Source organism: Temnothorax americanus, unplaced genomic scaffold (genome assembly GCF_048541705.1).
Source record: "Temnothorax americanus isolate GAGA-0224 unplaced genomic scaffold, ASM4854170v1 Scaffold1, whole genome shotgun sequence".
NCBI lineage: Eukaryota > Metazoa > Arthropoda > Insecta > Hymenoptera > Formicidae > Temnothorax > Temnothorax americanus.
The window spans coordinates 1523786-1540769 of record NW_027509230.1 but is presented as its reverse complement, the minus strand read 5'-3'; the positions used below and the strand labels follow the sequence as shown (position 1 = coordinate 1540769).

Genomic DNA, 16984 nt, shown 5'->3' with positions numbered 1-16984 from the left:
ATAAACCACGCCTCTTCGGCGCGTCCGTAGGAGGGGAATGCGTTTTCACGCGGCGCGGCGCGGTGCGACGCGACGGGAGGCTACGTCACGCTGCGCGCGAGTTTATCAGACCTCCTTGGCGAGGCCCGAGGCCCGAGGCCTCGGTATTCGTACTTGCCGCGAGCACGATACGAGAAATACGATGCTCCTCGTCCTGAGCGGTTAGGCGCCGCGCGCCAAGTTGCGTCAGATTTGATCGTCTAACGACTAACCGGCTAGATATTAAATCAGCGCGGCGCCCGAAAGTTCCTTTCTGTTTTCTCTCTTTTGTTTTAACCGCGCAGTGTGCTCGATGATCAAAACGTCTGTTGCGTTTCCATAATGAGAATAATGGGTAATTTCTCTGGAGAATAATATATATGAATTTTAAAAGTGCATCGAAAGAGATGAATAAATCTTAACGAATTCTTATGGACCGGTTTGTTTCGGACCTTCGGCACTCCATTTTTCGTAATCTTTATTTTAGATGGCTTTATTTTCTTTTTTTTTTCTTTACACATTTTTATCTTTAATAAACCTATTTAATGACTTTCTTGGAATCTGTTCAATAAACTTGGCGATCTCACCAGTCCCTCTATACATTGGTTTTAAACAGATATCTGTTATATACCATAATGATTTAACCCTTATTCGATTTTACGTTTTTGTAAAAATGCGAAGAGGGTTTCGAAACGAGTTCTTTTTTTTCTTGTCAACATCTCGAGTTGTAACGTAGTTTTTGTTTTCGTAATTAATTATAAAATATAAAAAATGTTTGAAAATGGAATATTAATCAATTTCCTCTAAGGAATATATAACGGCAATCATAGGTATATAAAAATTATGTATAATTGTTTTGATATTTTAATTATTATCGCGAAACTGAAAATATATAGTTTCGTTAATATTATGAAACATCCGCTAATAAATTTTCTATATTCCGAGTCCCTGATTTATCGCTATTGATACGTTTGGCTCCAATAAGCATAAATGGGACAGATTTTTTTAAATGAATATTCTTTAGCACCTTGTGAAAAAAACATCTGTGTTTGTATTAATCGCCTCGTGAAATATGTTTCAAAGATGAAATAAATTACGTTTGTGTGTTACAGAACGTTACATTCTCGCACATTTCTCGTAGTTTCGAAGTACTGTAAAACATTTTCATGCGTGATGTAGAAAGAAATTTAAAGATTAAAGATTAAGAAGATATTTTGATCTAACTCCGAATATTAATGTAATAAAGATCAAGAAAGTTGCTTTACGAAACTATGCTCGACATTCGATTAACTATTTAAAATGTTACCAAAAGCAGCATTGTTTTTCAACACAGGACATATTTTCTTGTCGAAGTTTCGGAACTTAGAAAAATAGGAAAGAAACGTAAAGATAAAACAATTTGTTTTTCAAAACTTATCGTTGTATATAGTTTTATTAACAAGAAATATGAGAGATATATGTCTTGTGTTATGATAAAAGTGTCATGTATATTAAACAAGCATTTGTAACATGATATAATATACTTGCTTTCCAACTATCAATAAGATCTTTTTGCAACGTATCGCTACATCGGTATGCGAGTCACTGATCTCTCACATTTATTCCATTTCTACCTAATGTATTATACGTTACTTACATTACTAGATACTAATCTCTTTGAAAGCCGCGCCATTCACGACGCTATCCATTGTGCATAATACATGTATTTCACAGCGTTTGAAACGTTTGACTTAAAAATAAATTCGAAATAAATATATTCCTCCATCTAAATCCGAATCCTGGTATCTTTATTTGGGGTCTCCTTATTTGTATTTAATCTCCAATACTAGAAGAACAATTACTATAGTAAGCAAGATGCGTTCCGTTTCACGCATAATGCATCATTTATCCTTGTTGTTCACCGAATATTAAACGGAGATATGTGATGCATTATTTGCGCATCAAAATGTACTCATAGTCTGAAACATTTTTGAATATATGAAGACTTGACAGAGGACAAAAAAATAATGCTTGGGTATTGACAACTAAAAAATGAGGTATCTCATTTTCTATCAAATAATAATAATTGCAGAAAAAGTTGGATTTTTCTTGTAAGGCACGTAATTAATCGTAATGTGCGTCAGCCTAAAATAGATCTAAGAGGATATAACTAGTTTACACATGTGTAATAATTATACGCAAGTTCTTGAATTAAAGGATTGGATCGTTAGACATGGACTGAGCGACATGTATCGCATCGCGATTACATTTGTCGAGGTAGGTTCAAACGGCGCAGTCTCGGTCGTTCATGGAAGGTTCGAGACGTCCGACCTCGTTCTACCATATATGCCAGTAGCCAGTCCTGTCTCCGTACACGCCTGTTGGCACGTACGCTTCACATCCCTGTCGTGGAAGTTTCGTACCGTCTTTTCCTTCTGCCTCTCTGGCCGCAGATCCCTTTACACGCTCGCGTACGCAGCATTCGGCGGGATACAGATTCCTTTAATAATGTTCCTTTAATGTTCGTTCGGCATTTCTTCTGTTCACCGCTTGTTGGATACATATGAACTTCCTGTGTCTCTTATCACTCGTATATACATCTATATATCTATCATGCGTGCTAATATTTATATACACTCTTCTGTTTAGACTCATTAATGATAATTTGGTTTGTCAAAAGATACTAATAAGAAAAGCTCGAAAGTTGTTATTCCTTATAATAAGCAGCTTTCCTACCTAAATGCCTGTTAGCGAATGCTCAGAATAGTTAATGTAACTGCGGCCGCACAGGCCTTCAGCTTGCTATGTCACTTGATTCTCGGCAATCCGATCGGAGCTCTATATTATCCTCGGCGCTTAGCCATTAGCAAATACCTAAATGAGAGAACAGGTAATAAAAAAGATAATTTCCGAGCCTTGCTGATAAACAGTTTTCCTTTTGTTGTAGTAAACATTTATATAATGAATGTATGTAATGAATATCTGCGAACGTAATATACCTATTGAATGTAATACAAATATATCGTATCTCTTTTATTTTATGTATGTATACATATTTTCTTCATATATGTTTTATATATACACATATATATGTATATATATATATATATATATATATATATATATATATATATCTTTCATATATTCATATTTATTCTTATTTATTAGACTTAGAGGCTTAGAGGATTAATGCTTTTTTTAATACCACGGCACACATCAATCACTTATCTTATGCTTGTCTTCATCGAACATTGGACTTTGCACGATCAATTATCGCGCTAATCGATACTTCGGATATCCTCTTTTTCTTACAAAAATTTGGTGTGCCAAAATTTACCTGATGACTAGCGATAAGAACTTTTGCAACCGCGAATTTTATTGGTAAAGGAGAATATATCAATATATAATTACAATTTTTATTATGCTATATAAAATTGAAGAATGTGTATATTATTTATAACAATTTTTTTATTGCATTTTTTTATTAAAAAATAATAAGTTTTTAAATAAAAAAAGTTCTTGATGTTTCAATGTTTTTGTTACCTGATGTTAATAAAGTATAATTTTTATAAAATATAAGTTCTACTTTTTAGTGTGAAATAAAGAATATAATTTTGTGCTATTTAATTGGGCTTTTGAACTATAAATGAGTGATTAATTGCAAAATGCCATAAGTCCGCATAATCTTTAACTTCTTATTCAAGCAAAAAATAAGTATAGTGATCGATCGCTTTAATATTAAGACTTAGGTTCTAAAATTTTATAATAACGATTTTTTTTAGTTTAGTCTTTAATTATTTATGTCAATTAATATAATATTATATATTACTAAGTCGTTGCTTCGATTTTGAGGAAACTTAAAATGATTAAAAAATGCACAGATATACTTATGAAGCTCTTATTTCGATTCAACGTTTCTGGATGCACCGTTTTCGTATTTCATTGATCGCAATTTCAACGATTTTTCTTCCGCTTTGCAATCGCTGATGACGATCGCGATTTATCAGCATAGAAATAATCGATTAATCTATTTTTATCGTCAATATTGCACGTTATCTCCTGTCTGTCGAGAATGTAATGATCATTATCCACTTCTGTGCAGCATTTAAGACAGGTTTATGGTCCATGTGAACTCGGATCGGTTGTACTTGAGAAAAGAAAGTGATTGGCCGATTCACTTATATGCTATATACAAATTAGCTGCTGGATACTCACAGTTTTGCAATTTGTAATTTGTATATTATTAAATAAACAAATAGTTATTTCTGTTGATGAAATTATTTCTATTGATTATAATTACTAGAAAAAGACATATTAAGGAATTTGCAATCTGGATTGTCATCTACCTTTGCCGAGATATAACATCGAATATTAAATAATAATAAATGAACTTGGACCGCTATGTGAATAACACAAGTAATAGAAATATGGCTAATACGTTTGGACTGGGTCTTTGTGCTTAATAAAATTCGAATATTAAAATTAAATAAAGTAATTGAAATTTTTGTACAGAATAATTGATTTTTGTTTATAAAAAATATAATTTTTTTGTTGTGCTATTTACATAGCATTTCATATATTTATATGTATTGCATTTGTTCCATTATTTAAAACATCATCTTATTGCTGTTTGAATCAAATATGCCGATGCGTCACTGCAGACAATGATGTGCATTCTTTCTAGTGATGTTTTATATTAACAAAGATGAGAGCTCTCAAGTGTAAGAGCGCCAGTCAAAGGTCTTCAAATGACACCCACCCCATTTTTGGAACGATTCGTATCATACCGCATTGCAATACATCATGTTTTGAATGCTATATGAGTTTTTCGAACACGCGTTTAGGTGAAACGATTATTTAATCTTATCATATACATTTATTTTATATTTCCTACGATCTCCATCACATTAATGTTGATATTAATGTGAAATTTGTGTAAAACGATTGGAAAATACATCGAGAAAATTTAGATCGATCTTTAATAGCTTTTTAATAGCTCGGGACATTAAAATAATTGTAAAATTAATTGCACAGAAATATAGACAATAAGAACTATGATAAGTATTAGAGAAACAGAAAAAATATGTTAAAGATTTATAAAAAATTTTGTTATATATGATAATTATGTATGAGTATTATTAATAGACCATATATTACGATAGAATTTATTCAACATAAAAAGTTCTAGTTCAAAGCATTTTTAGCAAAGAATGATGTTCAGGTTCGATAATTCCAACTCGTAATAATGACACACACAGAACAGAAACACATTGAGACATTGTCTGTATAAGCGACTCGGTTTACTGCAAGATAATAAAAAACTTGCGCTAAAAAAGTGTCATTGACAACGCTTAGTTTCGAATTTTTATTATAAAAAAAACAGTTGTGTAGGATTGAAGAATATATATATAATAAAATAGATATTTCTGATTCACACACAAGAAACGATAGTACACCTGCTAATGTTTTCGCAAGAAAAATTACTTATATGAAAATATATTAACAAAAATGATTGCATATGAATGAAAACGGTAATGATGCAAGGTAATGAATTTTGCGTAATCGTTATTTTTGGATTTTTGGAAGATTTATCGCTATTTCCAAAAAAATTATTTATTCTAAAAAATTACGGTTGAAAATTTAGATAAGTTGTTATGAATTTGACTATTGATTTGAATGATAAATATCGAAAATATTTGTCAAAATATTTAATTTAAAAAAATCTTACCATTTTCTCGAAATAACGTCTAAGTAGAGTTAAACTTGTGCCTGATTTGATATGTTGCCACGTGTAGAATTGGAAATTTCGAGATATCGCGAAAACTTTTCTCGTATTGTCGTGCATATATCAGCGAGGAACGAACAAGCGCAGTCTATCTCGCTGCTGTTACTATACTGCGTACTATGCAAAGCACACTATGCAAAGCACACTTCTAAAGTAACTACAACGCATCCCGATAAGGTATTCATATTTATTCGTTTTCCATTTCCCACTTTTAAACGTGTTTACGTAAGCGCGGGATCTGCGCAATGTTGATCCCAAATTTATAATACTTTGACAAGTTCGCGTGCACTTGGATGCATCGAGAGTTATTTGTTTTCTTGCAAGCTCTTACGCATAAACTCTTCGACTTGCAAACAATTGCAACGTGATTTTTCGTTTCTGCTAACATGCAGATTTAAAAATCCAAAATTATTATCATACACCAGCTTTAAATGCACGCTAAAAAATTTTACGATTAAAAGAAAATTATCTTTGATAGTGTATATTATATTTTGTTAAATACCATTTCGGTAAACTTTATATATTCAAAACTTTGTTATCTGTTAACCAATTTTTTAGTATACGTTTTCTATCATGGTTTTTTTAAATATTTATGATGCTATTGTTTGAATCAATATCTATAGATGTATTTTTTAAATTAAAATTTCTATATTTTACGCATCGATACATTACATATGTTATAGTAATAGATATTTATTACAATAATATTCAATTTTTGAAAAAAAAATGTTTTTGATGACTTTTACCAATAAATCTCTTTACAAGAGGCGAATTTCCTATCGCGTATGATTCTCTGCTTCTTTAAACACAATGGAATATTCTCCTCTTTATCTATTTGAAGTTGATGCGAAAATGCGTTAGTAATCTTTTCTAACAACTTCAAACGACGAGTTCTGCCAGTAAGTTTCCTATGTTGTTCCCGCGAGGACGAAGGTCAGGAAAGTGCGTAGAGCATTTTTAGTTGACATTGGCAGAATGTCAGCATTTCCTTTTGTTAATGCGATTATCTGCCAATCACTCATAAAGCCTAAATAAATTGATTGACGTAAATAGTACTACGCTGTTTACAGTGACTTACGAAAGGTATCCTACCGTTCAGTAATGTATTCCCACTGTTTAATTTATATTTACAAATGAAATTTGCATGCGTGAACTCAAGAGGATCTCATATTCTCATTATATTATACATATTTAAACATTAAGTGGGACCAGTCTCGAGTCGTTTAATATGAATCTACAGCTGGGGAGACGAGAATATATTGAGAGTCAAGATTGCGAGGAAATATTGTCATGATAAAATGAAAAATCGCGCACAAAGAATTATATGCTGCAGAATCGCAATAAATGTACAAATAGAGCGGTAATTTTCTTTTTTATGATACTATGAATTGTGGCTTACAATTAGTATGGGAAAACTCTTAGCCGTTGTAACACGAATTATTTTGATATCAGTCGATATAAAATTAAATATATACTGAACACAATATAAAACGTAATTAAATGTAACAGAATTCACATAATAACTAAAACGTGTGATTTCTCGTGTAAGAATAATTCAAAACGTAGAATAAAGCGTTTTGTTTTTGAATATTTCAAATTTCTAGTCTTGGAGCAAGATAAACATAAAATGAAAAAAATGCTCTTTACAAACGTACATCACATGTGGATATTTGCGTGTTTGTCATCGTATATAAGTCGCGCAAGGTGTTTTAGTATCTCGTCTACATATATGTTGACTAGAGTTATTGAAAAATGCAAAACACTTTATTATGAATATGCGTGCCCTATACTCTATCCTTAGTTAGTTGAATATCAATTCGCTGCATCGCAAATTATTATTTTTTTTATTTCGTTTGTTCCTTTGCGCAGTAGCAAACCTGTCTAACGATAACGATTGCCATATGAGCTTTAATTAATTACTCAAGATGTCACGCATAAAGCGAGACGCAGTTGAAGAAGAATCATTTTCTTATGCAAGATTCCTTTTCTTATTGTGAGACGAAGTCTTGGAGTTCACGATTATGTCACCCAAATTGTCATGTGAAAGAATCTTTTTGTGCACTTTTTAATAAGTATATAAAATAATACATTATGGTAACCGCATGGAATATTATCATCGCTAAATATGGCTGGTTTTTACGGGTCGCGCGCATTTTCTTTCGGCTGTCTGTTCTTGAGCTAATCCAGTATCTTGCCCAGTGAATTATCGATGGAATTGTCTATATTTTAGAAAATTCTCAATTTTTTAATAATAAATATCTTGATAATATAATTTTAATTTTGCGAATAAATGAAGCTGTGAAATTGGAATTCTTTCGCGTGAAGCTTGCTTTTAATATTGGATCTGCAGAGTGCACCAGGACAGACAGCTAATTCCAGGACGGTATAACCGTTGATATAAATTTGCATTTGCATAGCATTGCGCGTCTGCACGCGTCTGCATGCCTTGCAGTTCGCACATTATCTAATGTTTACTTATTTGCAGGCGCAACGCTGTCTTTTGAAGGCTCGCGTCTGTCTTTTCTCTCATCTTTATCTACGAAGTTCGAGCAATGTCGATGTCACGTCGTTATCAAGGCGGCGGTAGTCGTGAACTTGACCCGTGCCGTTTCGTTCGCGTCTCCCCGGCATGACGCGGGGATCTGGCCGCGAGCTTACGAATGCTCGCACGTGCATTGATTGCGCTCGCACGCGGCGCTCGCGAGCCCGCTCGTGCAATCGCGGCGGGCACCGCGCCGTTCCACGGTCGTCCGTACGTACTTACGAGCTCTTTTTCCCTCGATGATCCCCTCGTCGTTATATGTATATCACGGCCGAATCACACGATTGATCGGGGTTAACTGACGAGACGGTTGACATTGTTAACGACCGAGGAAAAGTACCTGCCAAAGCTTTCGCCAGGATTGCATTATTAATGGCGTGAAAATGTTGCGGAAAAAATGCACTTGTGCAAGAAGGTCTTTTTAAAGAAGATTTTGAAGAGGAAAATTTTGATATCCTCCCCTCTTCTTCTCGAGAAACGTAATAGTGAGAAATGTGATCTCACCAGCAATTCCTGATCTTAAGGAAATATTGAGGTAACTGGGTTTAATGATGAGATCTGTCGAAATTTTTTGAAATGACTGCATAGCGATTCGTCTTGTATCATTGTGCAATAGCAATTACTCATCACGACGTCGCGGTCTATGCAGATCTTTGTGATTCAAGTTATAACGTTTTTTGCTTAATTTGGAATTGAGAATCATCGGTACTCTTCCAGAAGTGTTCTTATACGCAATAATTTACGCAATTGATTTCGTAGTTTTCACTTGGGCGTGAATGACGGAGAAGACTTTTTCGCGAAAATTAGGGCAATTTGCCCGTTCGCACTTGGTCGATACTGCGACGAATCGGGAAAACAAAGACGATAAGTTTTGCCTCTAGGAAGAGCCACACATATATGACGCAAGACGGGCTAACTATTAACACAACCAACGGGCTAAGTTGTTAACACGACCAAAATGTGGAGCGTCCTTCGGTCAAAGAATCCAAGTTTCCGGAGTGTTTAAGAGCAACGGTTAATTATAAAATTATATTGCCTAATTTTATTAAATAATAATTATTAAATACGCTATATTTACAGGTGCCTTTTTGCTTTATTAAAATTCTACGTGATATCTTCTCAAAATGGTAAAATCAAATTTACCGTTCTTGACGATATAGCGACTTGAGCACGTAACGTCTTCCGCGGCGTTCATTTGTTTTCTTGTGGCGAACACTTCGATAAAGCCGTATATAACGAGGCGTCTAAAAATAAAGTTTTCTACGCTTCTCGTTAATCGATTGTTCCACAATTAGACCAAGTGCGATCCCATCACCTCAGGCCAATCCGGCTCGATGAGCCCAATAATAGCACACGGCAATTAATCTGAGCAAGGAGCCTCGGCTTGGCGTTTTTCTCGAATACTCGATTGATTAATACACGTCATTAATGCATATACAATTGCTACATCGATAAGTATCGGCCGTTTCGTGATGCATATTCCCGTACGTATTTGCGAACAGCAACGAGCACGGCTCATCATCCACATCGTACGATAACTTATCCCGGGGAGGCGGCTCTCGATTTATTTCAACCTCGCGATTCTATTTGCGGCTACGCGGAATTCATACAATGTCCGTCTACGACGGAACACCCGTCATCATCGTGAAAACGCTATCAGCTTTTTTTACACGTTGAACGAGAGCGCAAGGATGAGTCCGCCAATACGATTGTTGAAATTCGCATCAGGGTGTGAGAGCGCGTTTCTTGACGAACTTGAGGATATGTTCCTATGTGATAACGCGACTACCGCTCTTCCCGCAACAGGAAAAGGAGTTTGATAATTAATTGACACATTACAAACAACGTAAATAGCGTATCTATCCCGTGATATGGACGGTCGCGTTAAATCTTCCGCGCGACGCATTCGCAGTTTAATTCGACATATTGCGACCGTTTGACCGTCAACTCATCGATAATGATATATCGTGCGGATTAAAGAAACCATGCGATGCTTACAACGAGCGCTTGATGAACGGAATCGTATAAGGATATGTTATATCGCGAGCTGCCTTTTATGTGATTAATGCGCAGATATAGATGAATTACACTGAATCTTATTGTGTGATCCGGAATTGCCGAATCTCCAAGAATTTCTTTTATTATATAGAACTTCTTTTAAAGATTTATTAGATATTTTTTTTTAAGTTAGATCATTTGTTATTGTTGGCACTTGGCACTCTACAACATTAATATAGTAATTAGAATTTAGAATTGTATGTTTGAGAGGCTGGTTATTTTAATAATTCATGATTTTTTATCTTTTATTACAAAAAATAGATTAATTGCATTTATCGATGTTTGATTATTTTGTTGATGATATCTAATAGATAATATATCAATAACAATATTTAATAATCAATATTGGTGCAAATCGATATCATCCGGCGTTAGTCGCACCGTTCTTGGATGATATAATTCTAGAATATTTTACGTAACTTGATAACATAATTATATTAATTAAATGTCTGAATGTTTTGAATTAAAAATGTTTTAAATTAAATGTTAATCTATTCTTGCAGAAAGCATTTTGTTTAATTATAAAAGATATAAGTAAAGAGAAATATCTCGAGATGTTTAGTATAGGAAAAATTTCATTTTTAACTACAATATATATTGCATTGAATTTAGCATTTCCAATTGTTTATCATGATGAATTGACTACAATTGTTTAATGCTAACGTAACGTCCGTGAATATATTTTAATGGAATATGAGTGCGCACGAAATGATTTTCGTTTCCTTCGCGACCTGTAATTTCGACTCTAGCACCGTCGTATATAGCACAACGAGATTATTACAAAGTAAAAATATTTATAAACAAGAACTGCAGAAGAGAACGTGTTACGGAGGATTCACACTGCGTCCGATGTTCGACGTACGACGATCCGACATCCAATAGGAAATTTTTGTCTCTAATAATAAATTCTGTTATTGGATGTCGGATCGTCGTACGTCGAACATCGGACGTGATCGGACGCAGTGTGAATCTTCCATTAATATGTAAATATATCATACGATGGCTTTTTTGAGATTTATTATACATATGTATATTAATATATTTATATAAGTTCGAAAGTGTCGCGCACAAAAGTTAAAGGGCCAAAGTGATCGTTGAAATGAAACGTTCTGCGTATGCAACCTGATTTAATCAAAATATATTGCCGGTCGTTACGTCAGTCATAATATGATTGATCATGACGCAACGCGTTACTTACACGTTGGCAACAATGTTATAAGATTCAATAATGCTGATAAGCTCGGAAAATTCCAAGAGATCCATTATCCGACGCAATAGGATAAAGAATACAGGATGTATAGCCATTAACTACAAATGTAATCGTTTAAGTAGTGCATCATTGTGCGATATTCCAGGAACGTATACTTACAGATTTCGACTTGTACTTCGTAAAAGTCTATTCAGAGATATATAAAAAGGGATTGCACCACTCCATGTTTTCAGGATCTCAATATCAAGCTTCAGGAGCTACTTCTTTGGGCAAACTCATAAAATAATGGCGATATAAAAAAAAGTAAACTTGATATTTACTGTGGATCAGAATTATATGTAAATATACTAATTGTAAGGCAAACTCACAACATATCAGATGTTTAAAATGGACCTTCGCAAAGAAGATTGTCCTTTATACAGTGCAAGAAGTTAATTAATGCATTGCCTGTCCGGCGAGTTGTGTATGTCTTATCGTGTGCACGGTAGAATTTTTATTATCGTAAACATGTAATAAAATATTATACGATATAATTAAATAAAACTGCATTCTTATGAGTATACTTATGAGTATTGAATAACGTATTTTTTTCTACTTTACATTGTTACTTAGCTATTTGTGTCATTTGAAAATTTATATTAGATGAAATTTTATATTAGATTATTTTTTATAAAAAATTTGGATGATTCCGGCCATCAATAAACACCTTCAGCAGTCAGCATATTAATGAATAATGGCTGCTCCCGAAATTTTTTGTAAGCGAGAAAAACCTCTCACCCTCCAATATATATATTTGATATTTCAGAGTTTTTATCTGAAAATCTAATTTGAAAATCTCGACAATCTTCACACCTTTAATGTGCGAGCGGCCCTGAGATCGAACAATTACATATGTGTGTGCTTATCGCGTCAATCGTTCTCGTCGCCGGCGCCTTCGTCGCCACGAGTACTTAATTGGCCCAATGGTTTGCTTGAGTCTGACGGGGGCGCGTCCAGCATGTTGCACCGATCCCCCGGAGGGGGTCAATAAGAAATTTGCACTCATTGCGACTCTCTCTCTCTCTCTTTCTCTCTCTCTCTCTCTCTCTCTCTCGCAACCTTTCTAGAATGATCGTCGTGAATTAATCGACGAAGCGTCAGCAGACGCCGAGATAACGACGGAAATTTCTTTCTCGTCAATCGAGTCAACCTTGATTGAGTTGTATCGTTGTAAACAAATCGGCGAACGCACTAACTCGGGAGGATAAATCTATGTGAAGTTAAGGGCAGGTCGTGGTTTTCTTTCTGTTTTTTTTTCTTAAGAAACTCGTGCATTGAAAAAGTTTTTTTTATTTTTTATGCAGATGTTTATCATAAAAACTTGGAAAGGGTTGGAAGAGGATAATATTCGCTCTGATGTAAAGAACGAATTGGAGCAACTTTGTGATATCATTACATTTTTTCGAAAAGGTAGATTTGAGCAATAATATTGTAGTATCTTTCACGTTAATATTTTTTGTTTAAAATTTAAATTATTTTATACTTTCAAATATTTTTTTAAATGTATTTTTAGCAAAACACTTTTACAATATTTTATACACACGCAAGTCCAAAGCTGAACAATTTGTTCATCTTGGACTCAGCATGAATTTAATGCTCCTATTTAATGATTTAACAATTATTTATGCAAACATATGCGAAGATAATTAAAAGCTTTTCTTTAAACAATATCTCATGGATTTACCATATATATTCACTACTTGAATTTATGAAAGAGAGAGAGCTAGAGAGAGAGAGAGAGAGATTGCAGAGACTGCAGAGACTTATAGGAAGCTATATAAAGGAAGCTATGATATGAATTCAGGTTACCTATCTATATAAATCTGAAAATTCTGTAAACTGTCAACATAACATAATTCGAATAATGTTAGGCAAATAGTCGTTTATATGATTATATAATAATTATATGACTTTTTACAGCGATTGTTATAAGCCCAAAGATATATTTATTTATGTGATATATTTATTTGCTTCTCGATTGACATTGCTTATTAATTGACACGTTGGAATTTAATTTTGTTAATCGTAAAATTATCGAACGTTTATGTGTATTTTTCCATTCATATTATATGTGGAATGCAAAAAACGCAGCATTTGTTACGTGCGTCGTACGAATTATCGACGTTTCACACACTCTGCGTTTTATCGACTGTTTGTTTATACATTATCGTACATTATATTTATCGTCGGAAAGTAGATAGAAGTAGAAATAAATTCGTGATTCGCTTTTTCTATTATTAGACATTAATGTTCGAGTCTACGTGCTTTTATCGTGTTTATAACAATTTGCTTTGAAGCAGCCACGTTTTATGGGTATTGAGTTACGTTTAGCCACGTAGTAAGACAGGATCGTGCGAAGACCGCAGATCACCTTGCATGTTTATCTCCTCAGCGCCATCGTGATGCGCCATCGTGATACGCCGTCTTTTTAATTCTAAAGATTTCGATAGGAAACAGGGGAAAAAAAGTGTCTCGTGTATATTCTTCAGTATTCTTCCGTTCATCATGGAATGTCTGGCTTGCGCGCGATTATGGTGCGTTTCTGCTGAACGAGCACGTTTACGTTTCACGGAAACGATTTTGATAAGGGATCAACGTGACACCACGCGAAAACCGCACGTAGACGTAATACATAGCGGCAAATCATGAAGATCAGCACGTAATTATCCGTCGAATACAAAAATTACTATTCGTATTTGTACGGTTTTATTCCTTTATTATGCTTTAACGGAATGTTTAAGAAATGGAAAAAAACGAATCCAAAGAAAATATCGAAAATGAGTATATATGTAATAAGAATAATTTTTTTTTTTTTTGAAATTTCAAAGGTTTTCTGTGTGATGTGCTAGATATATTGTATATTTAATACAATATGATTTATTCTCTTTTATAAACAAAGAAAATTACTGGAACGTTTTGAACTACAAAAAGTCTTTATCAGCCATAAAACAAAATAATTAATAATAATAACAGAGAAAAAAGTTAGGATAGGTGAAGTAAATAAACAATGAATACATAGATGAATTAATATATTATAACTGAATAAAAAATAGAAATTAAGTGAACTGCACGAATTGTAAGTATAATTCGATCATATTTTATTGATGGTTACAATAATATTCTTATCGCTCGTTTATTGGCCCTTTCGACATAAAGTAAAACTTTTCTACGATTGCATCAACTACGCAGAATTTGAATGTGACGCAAATGATAACCACAGTTAAATAACCTTGTCATCGGAGTTTGAATGGCGGACAAAGCGCGTTTATTGTGTTTGACAATTAAGCCTTTAATCGCGTTAACAGCAGCGTCTGTCCTTTTGCGCGAATTATTTTTTATTTTTATATATGACGTATACAACATTATATACATATACAAAGGACTCGCGGAAAAGTTTTCTAAAGTAATGCAATTTTTCTGTAATCGTCTGTTTCACTCTATGAATCTAAAATCTTATAAATTGTCATCTTTCAATTGTTGCCTCCGGCACGCGAGATCGCGACATATCATTTACACGTGCGACTGATTTTAACGAAGACTTTTTATCACCTCTTAATATCTCGTTAATATTTAACCACGTTCGAACTTCGAACGTCGCGTGCGTCATTGTAACCATCATTTTTGAAATATTTTATGCCACTCTCTCTTAAGCATAAATTGAGGTACAAAGATCAAATTAGTTTGTTGTTTAGCATAATTCGCTAATCACAATACGTCGAACAGAAAATTAATCCTTAATTTTTCTATTAGATAAAATTAATGTAGGTACAAAGTAAGAATTTTTTTTTATAATTAAAAATATAGAAGAGCTTTTTATTTATTTTTAATTTATTTCTTTAACAATCACTCTTTTCAAACATATATTACTTGTGATTATAATAACCGAATTGTAGTAGCATTAGTAGTCCGGATTTCGAATTTCGATATCTCAATATATTTCAACTGTCTCTCACGTTAATCACCAAGATATCGAATATAAAGATTTAAAATTATAAAAAATTACGATCTGCATTGATATTTTTATCGAGAAAAAATTGACTTCAAATTTTCCGGCTACGATGTACACGAACTTCCCGTCCTGTGACATCCACACAAATAATGATATTTATCGACGCTTATTTTATAATTTCCAGATGCCTGCTTACGATGCCAAGCAGAAAGTAAGAAGGAGGTTTACGGCCGGCAAGACTGCGTGGTCGTTTGGGGCGAGTGCAACCACTCGTTTCATTACTGCTGCATGTCACTTTGGGTCAAACAGAACAATCGTTGCCCATTGTGCCAGCAGGAGTGGTCTATCCAACGAATGGGAAAGTAATCCTTACGTACGCCAGCCACTAATTTGACCGCAGCCTCTAATTTTTTTTCTCGCGCCTATGCAACCGTAATCGCAATCGTATATGCAATCGTAATTAATTACGATGGATTCGCGCTATCGAGAAGTTGCACATTGTAACGCAGCCTAGCTGCGTTAACTAGTGTTGAATTTATTTTTTTTTTCTGGAAATGTTCGCAAGTGATATTATAATCAAAGTCATCTGATACCTTAGGCAAGGATTATTTTATTGTGTGTAACATATAATAATGTTTAATAAATACTTGTATATAAAGTATGTGATTGCCATTCGAAACTTGCAAATTATAAAATTATTGCCTCTTTTTCTTGTATAAAAGTTATTTTCTTTTTATCACTATAATGCGTATATATTTGAATATGACTGTTATTGTCGAATAATAACTGCCTTTTTATTGCACAGAATTTATTATTTCATTTATGTATTAGTGAATCGATAAACCCAAATCTTTTCTCTTTATAAAATATGAAATTTTGATTTTAATAGTCATCTAACGTAATTTTAAATTCCAAACGATATAAATCCCAAGAGTTAACTTAATTTTTAGATACCTGAGTTAAGTTTAAATTAATGAAAGTAGTATTTCACAGAATCCTTTTTTAGATTTTTATCTCGGACTTTATAGAGAACTTATCTATTTTTTTTCTTTTTATGTTATTAATCACGATATATATCGTGATATATAACACTTTGAAATATATAGATATTAAAAATATGTATAAGCAGTATAAGCATTGAAAAATAAGAAAATGATACATTATTAACAAAAACTAAATTACTATAGTGTTATATATGTTTATATGTATATGTTTATGTGAAATAACTGGCAGAACAATTAATCAACCTAATGATTTTATCTTATTTTGATTTAATGAATTCATATACACATTATAATTTAATTTTGTGAACATTTCATAACAATTAAATTCTATAAAAAGAATAATTGTCATATTACGCACAATTGTTTTCATATGTCTGATCGTGTGAGACATTATATGATG

At 33.3% G+C, this 16984-nt stretch overlaps 1 protein-coding gene across 4 annotated transcripts in view; it reads left to right on the top strand.

Annotated features, from left to right (window-relative positions):
- Nucleotides 1–16241, top strand: part of LOC143898268 (RING-box protein 2-like) — a 46656-nt gene extending 30415 nt beyond the window's left edge. For all 4 annotated transcript variants that reach the window (XM_077407629.1, XM_077407625.1, XM_077407615.1 and 1 more), the window contains one exon: nt 15765–16241. In XM_077407629.1, the coding sequence (XP_077263755.1) occupies nt 15765–15946 (182 nt within the window). In that variant the 3' untranslated portion in view covers nt 15947–16241. The remainder of the gene's footprint in view (nt 1–15764) is intronic.
- The last annotated feature ends 743 nt before the right edge of the window (nt 16242–16984 follow it).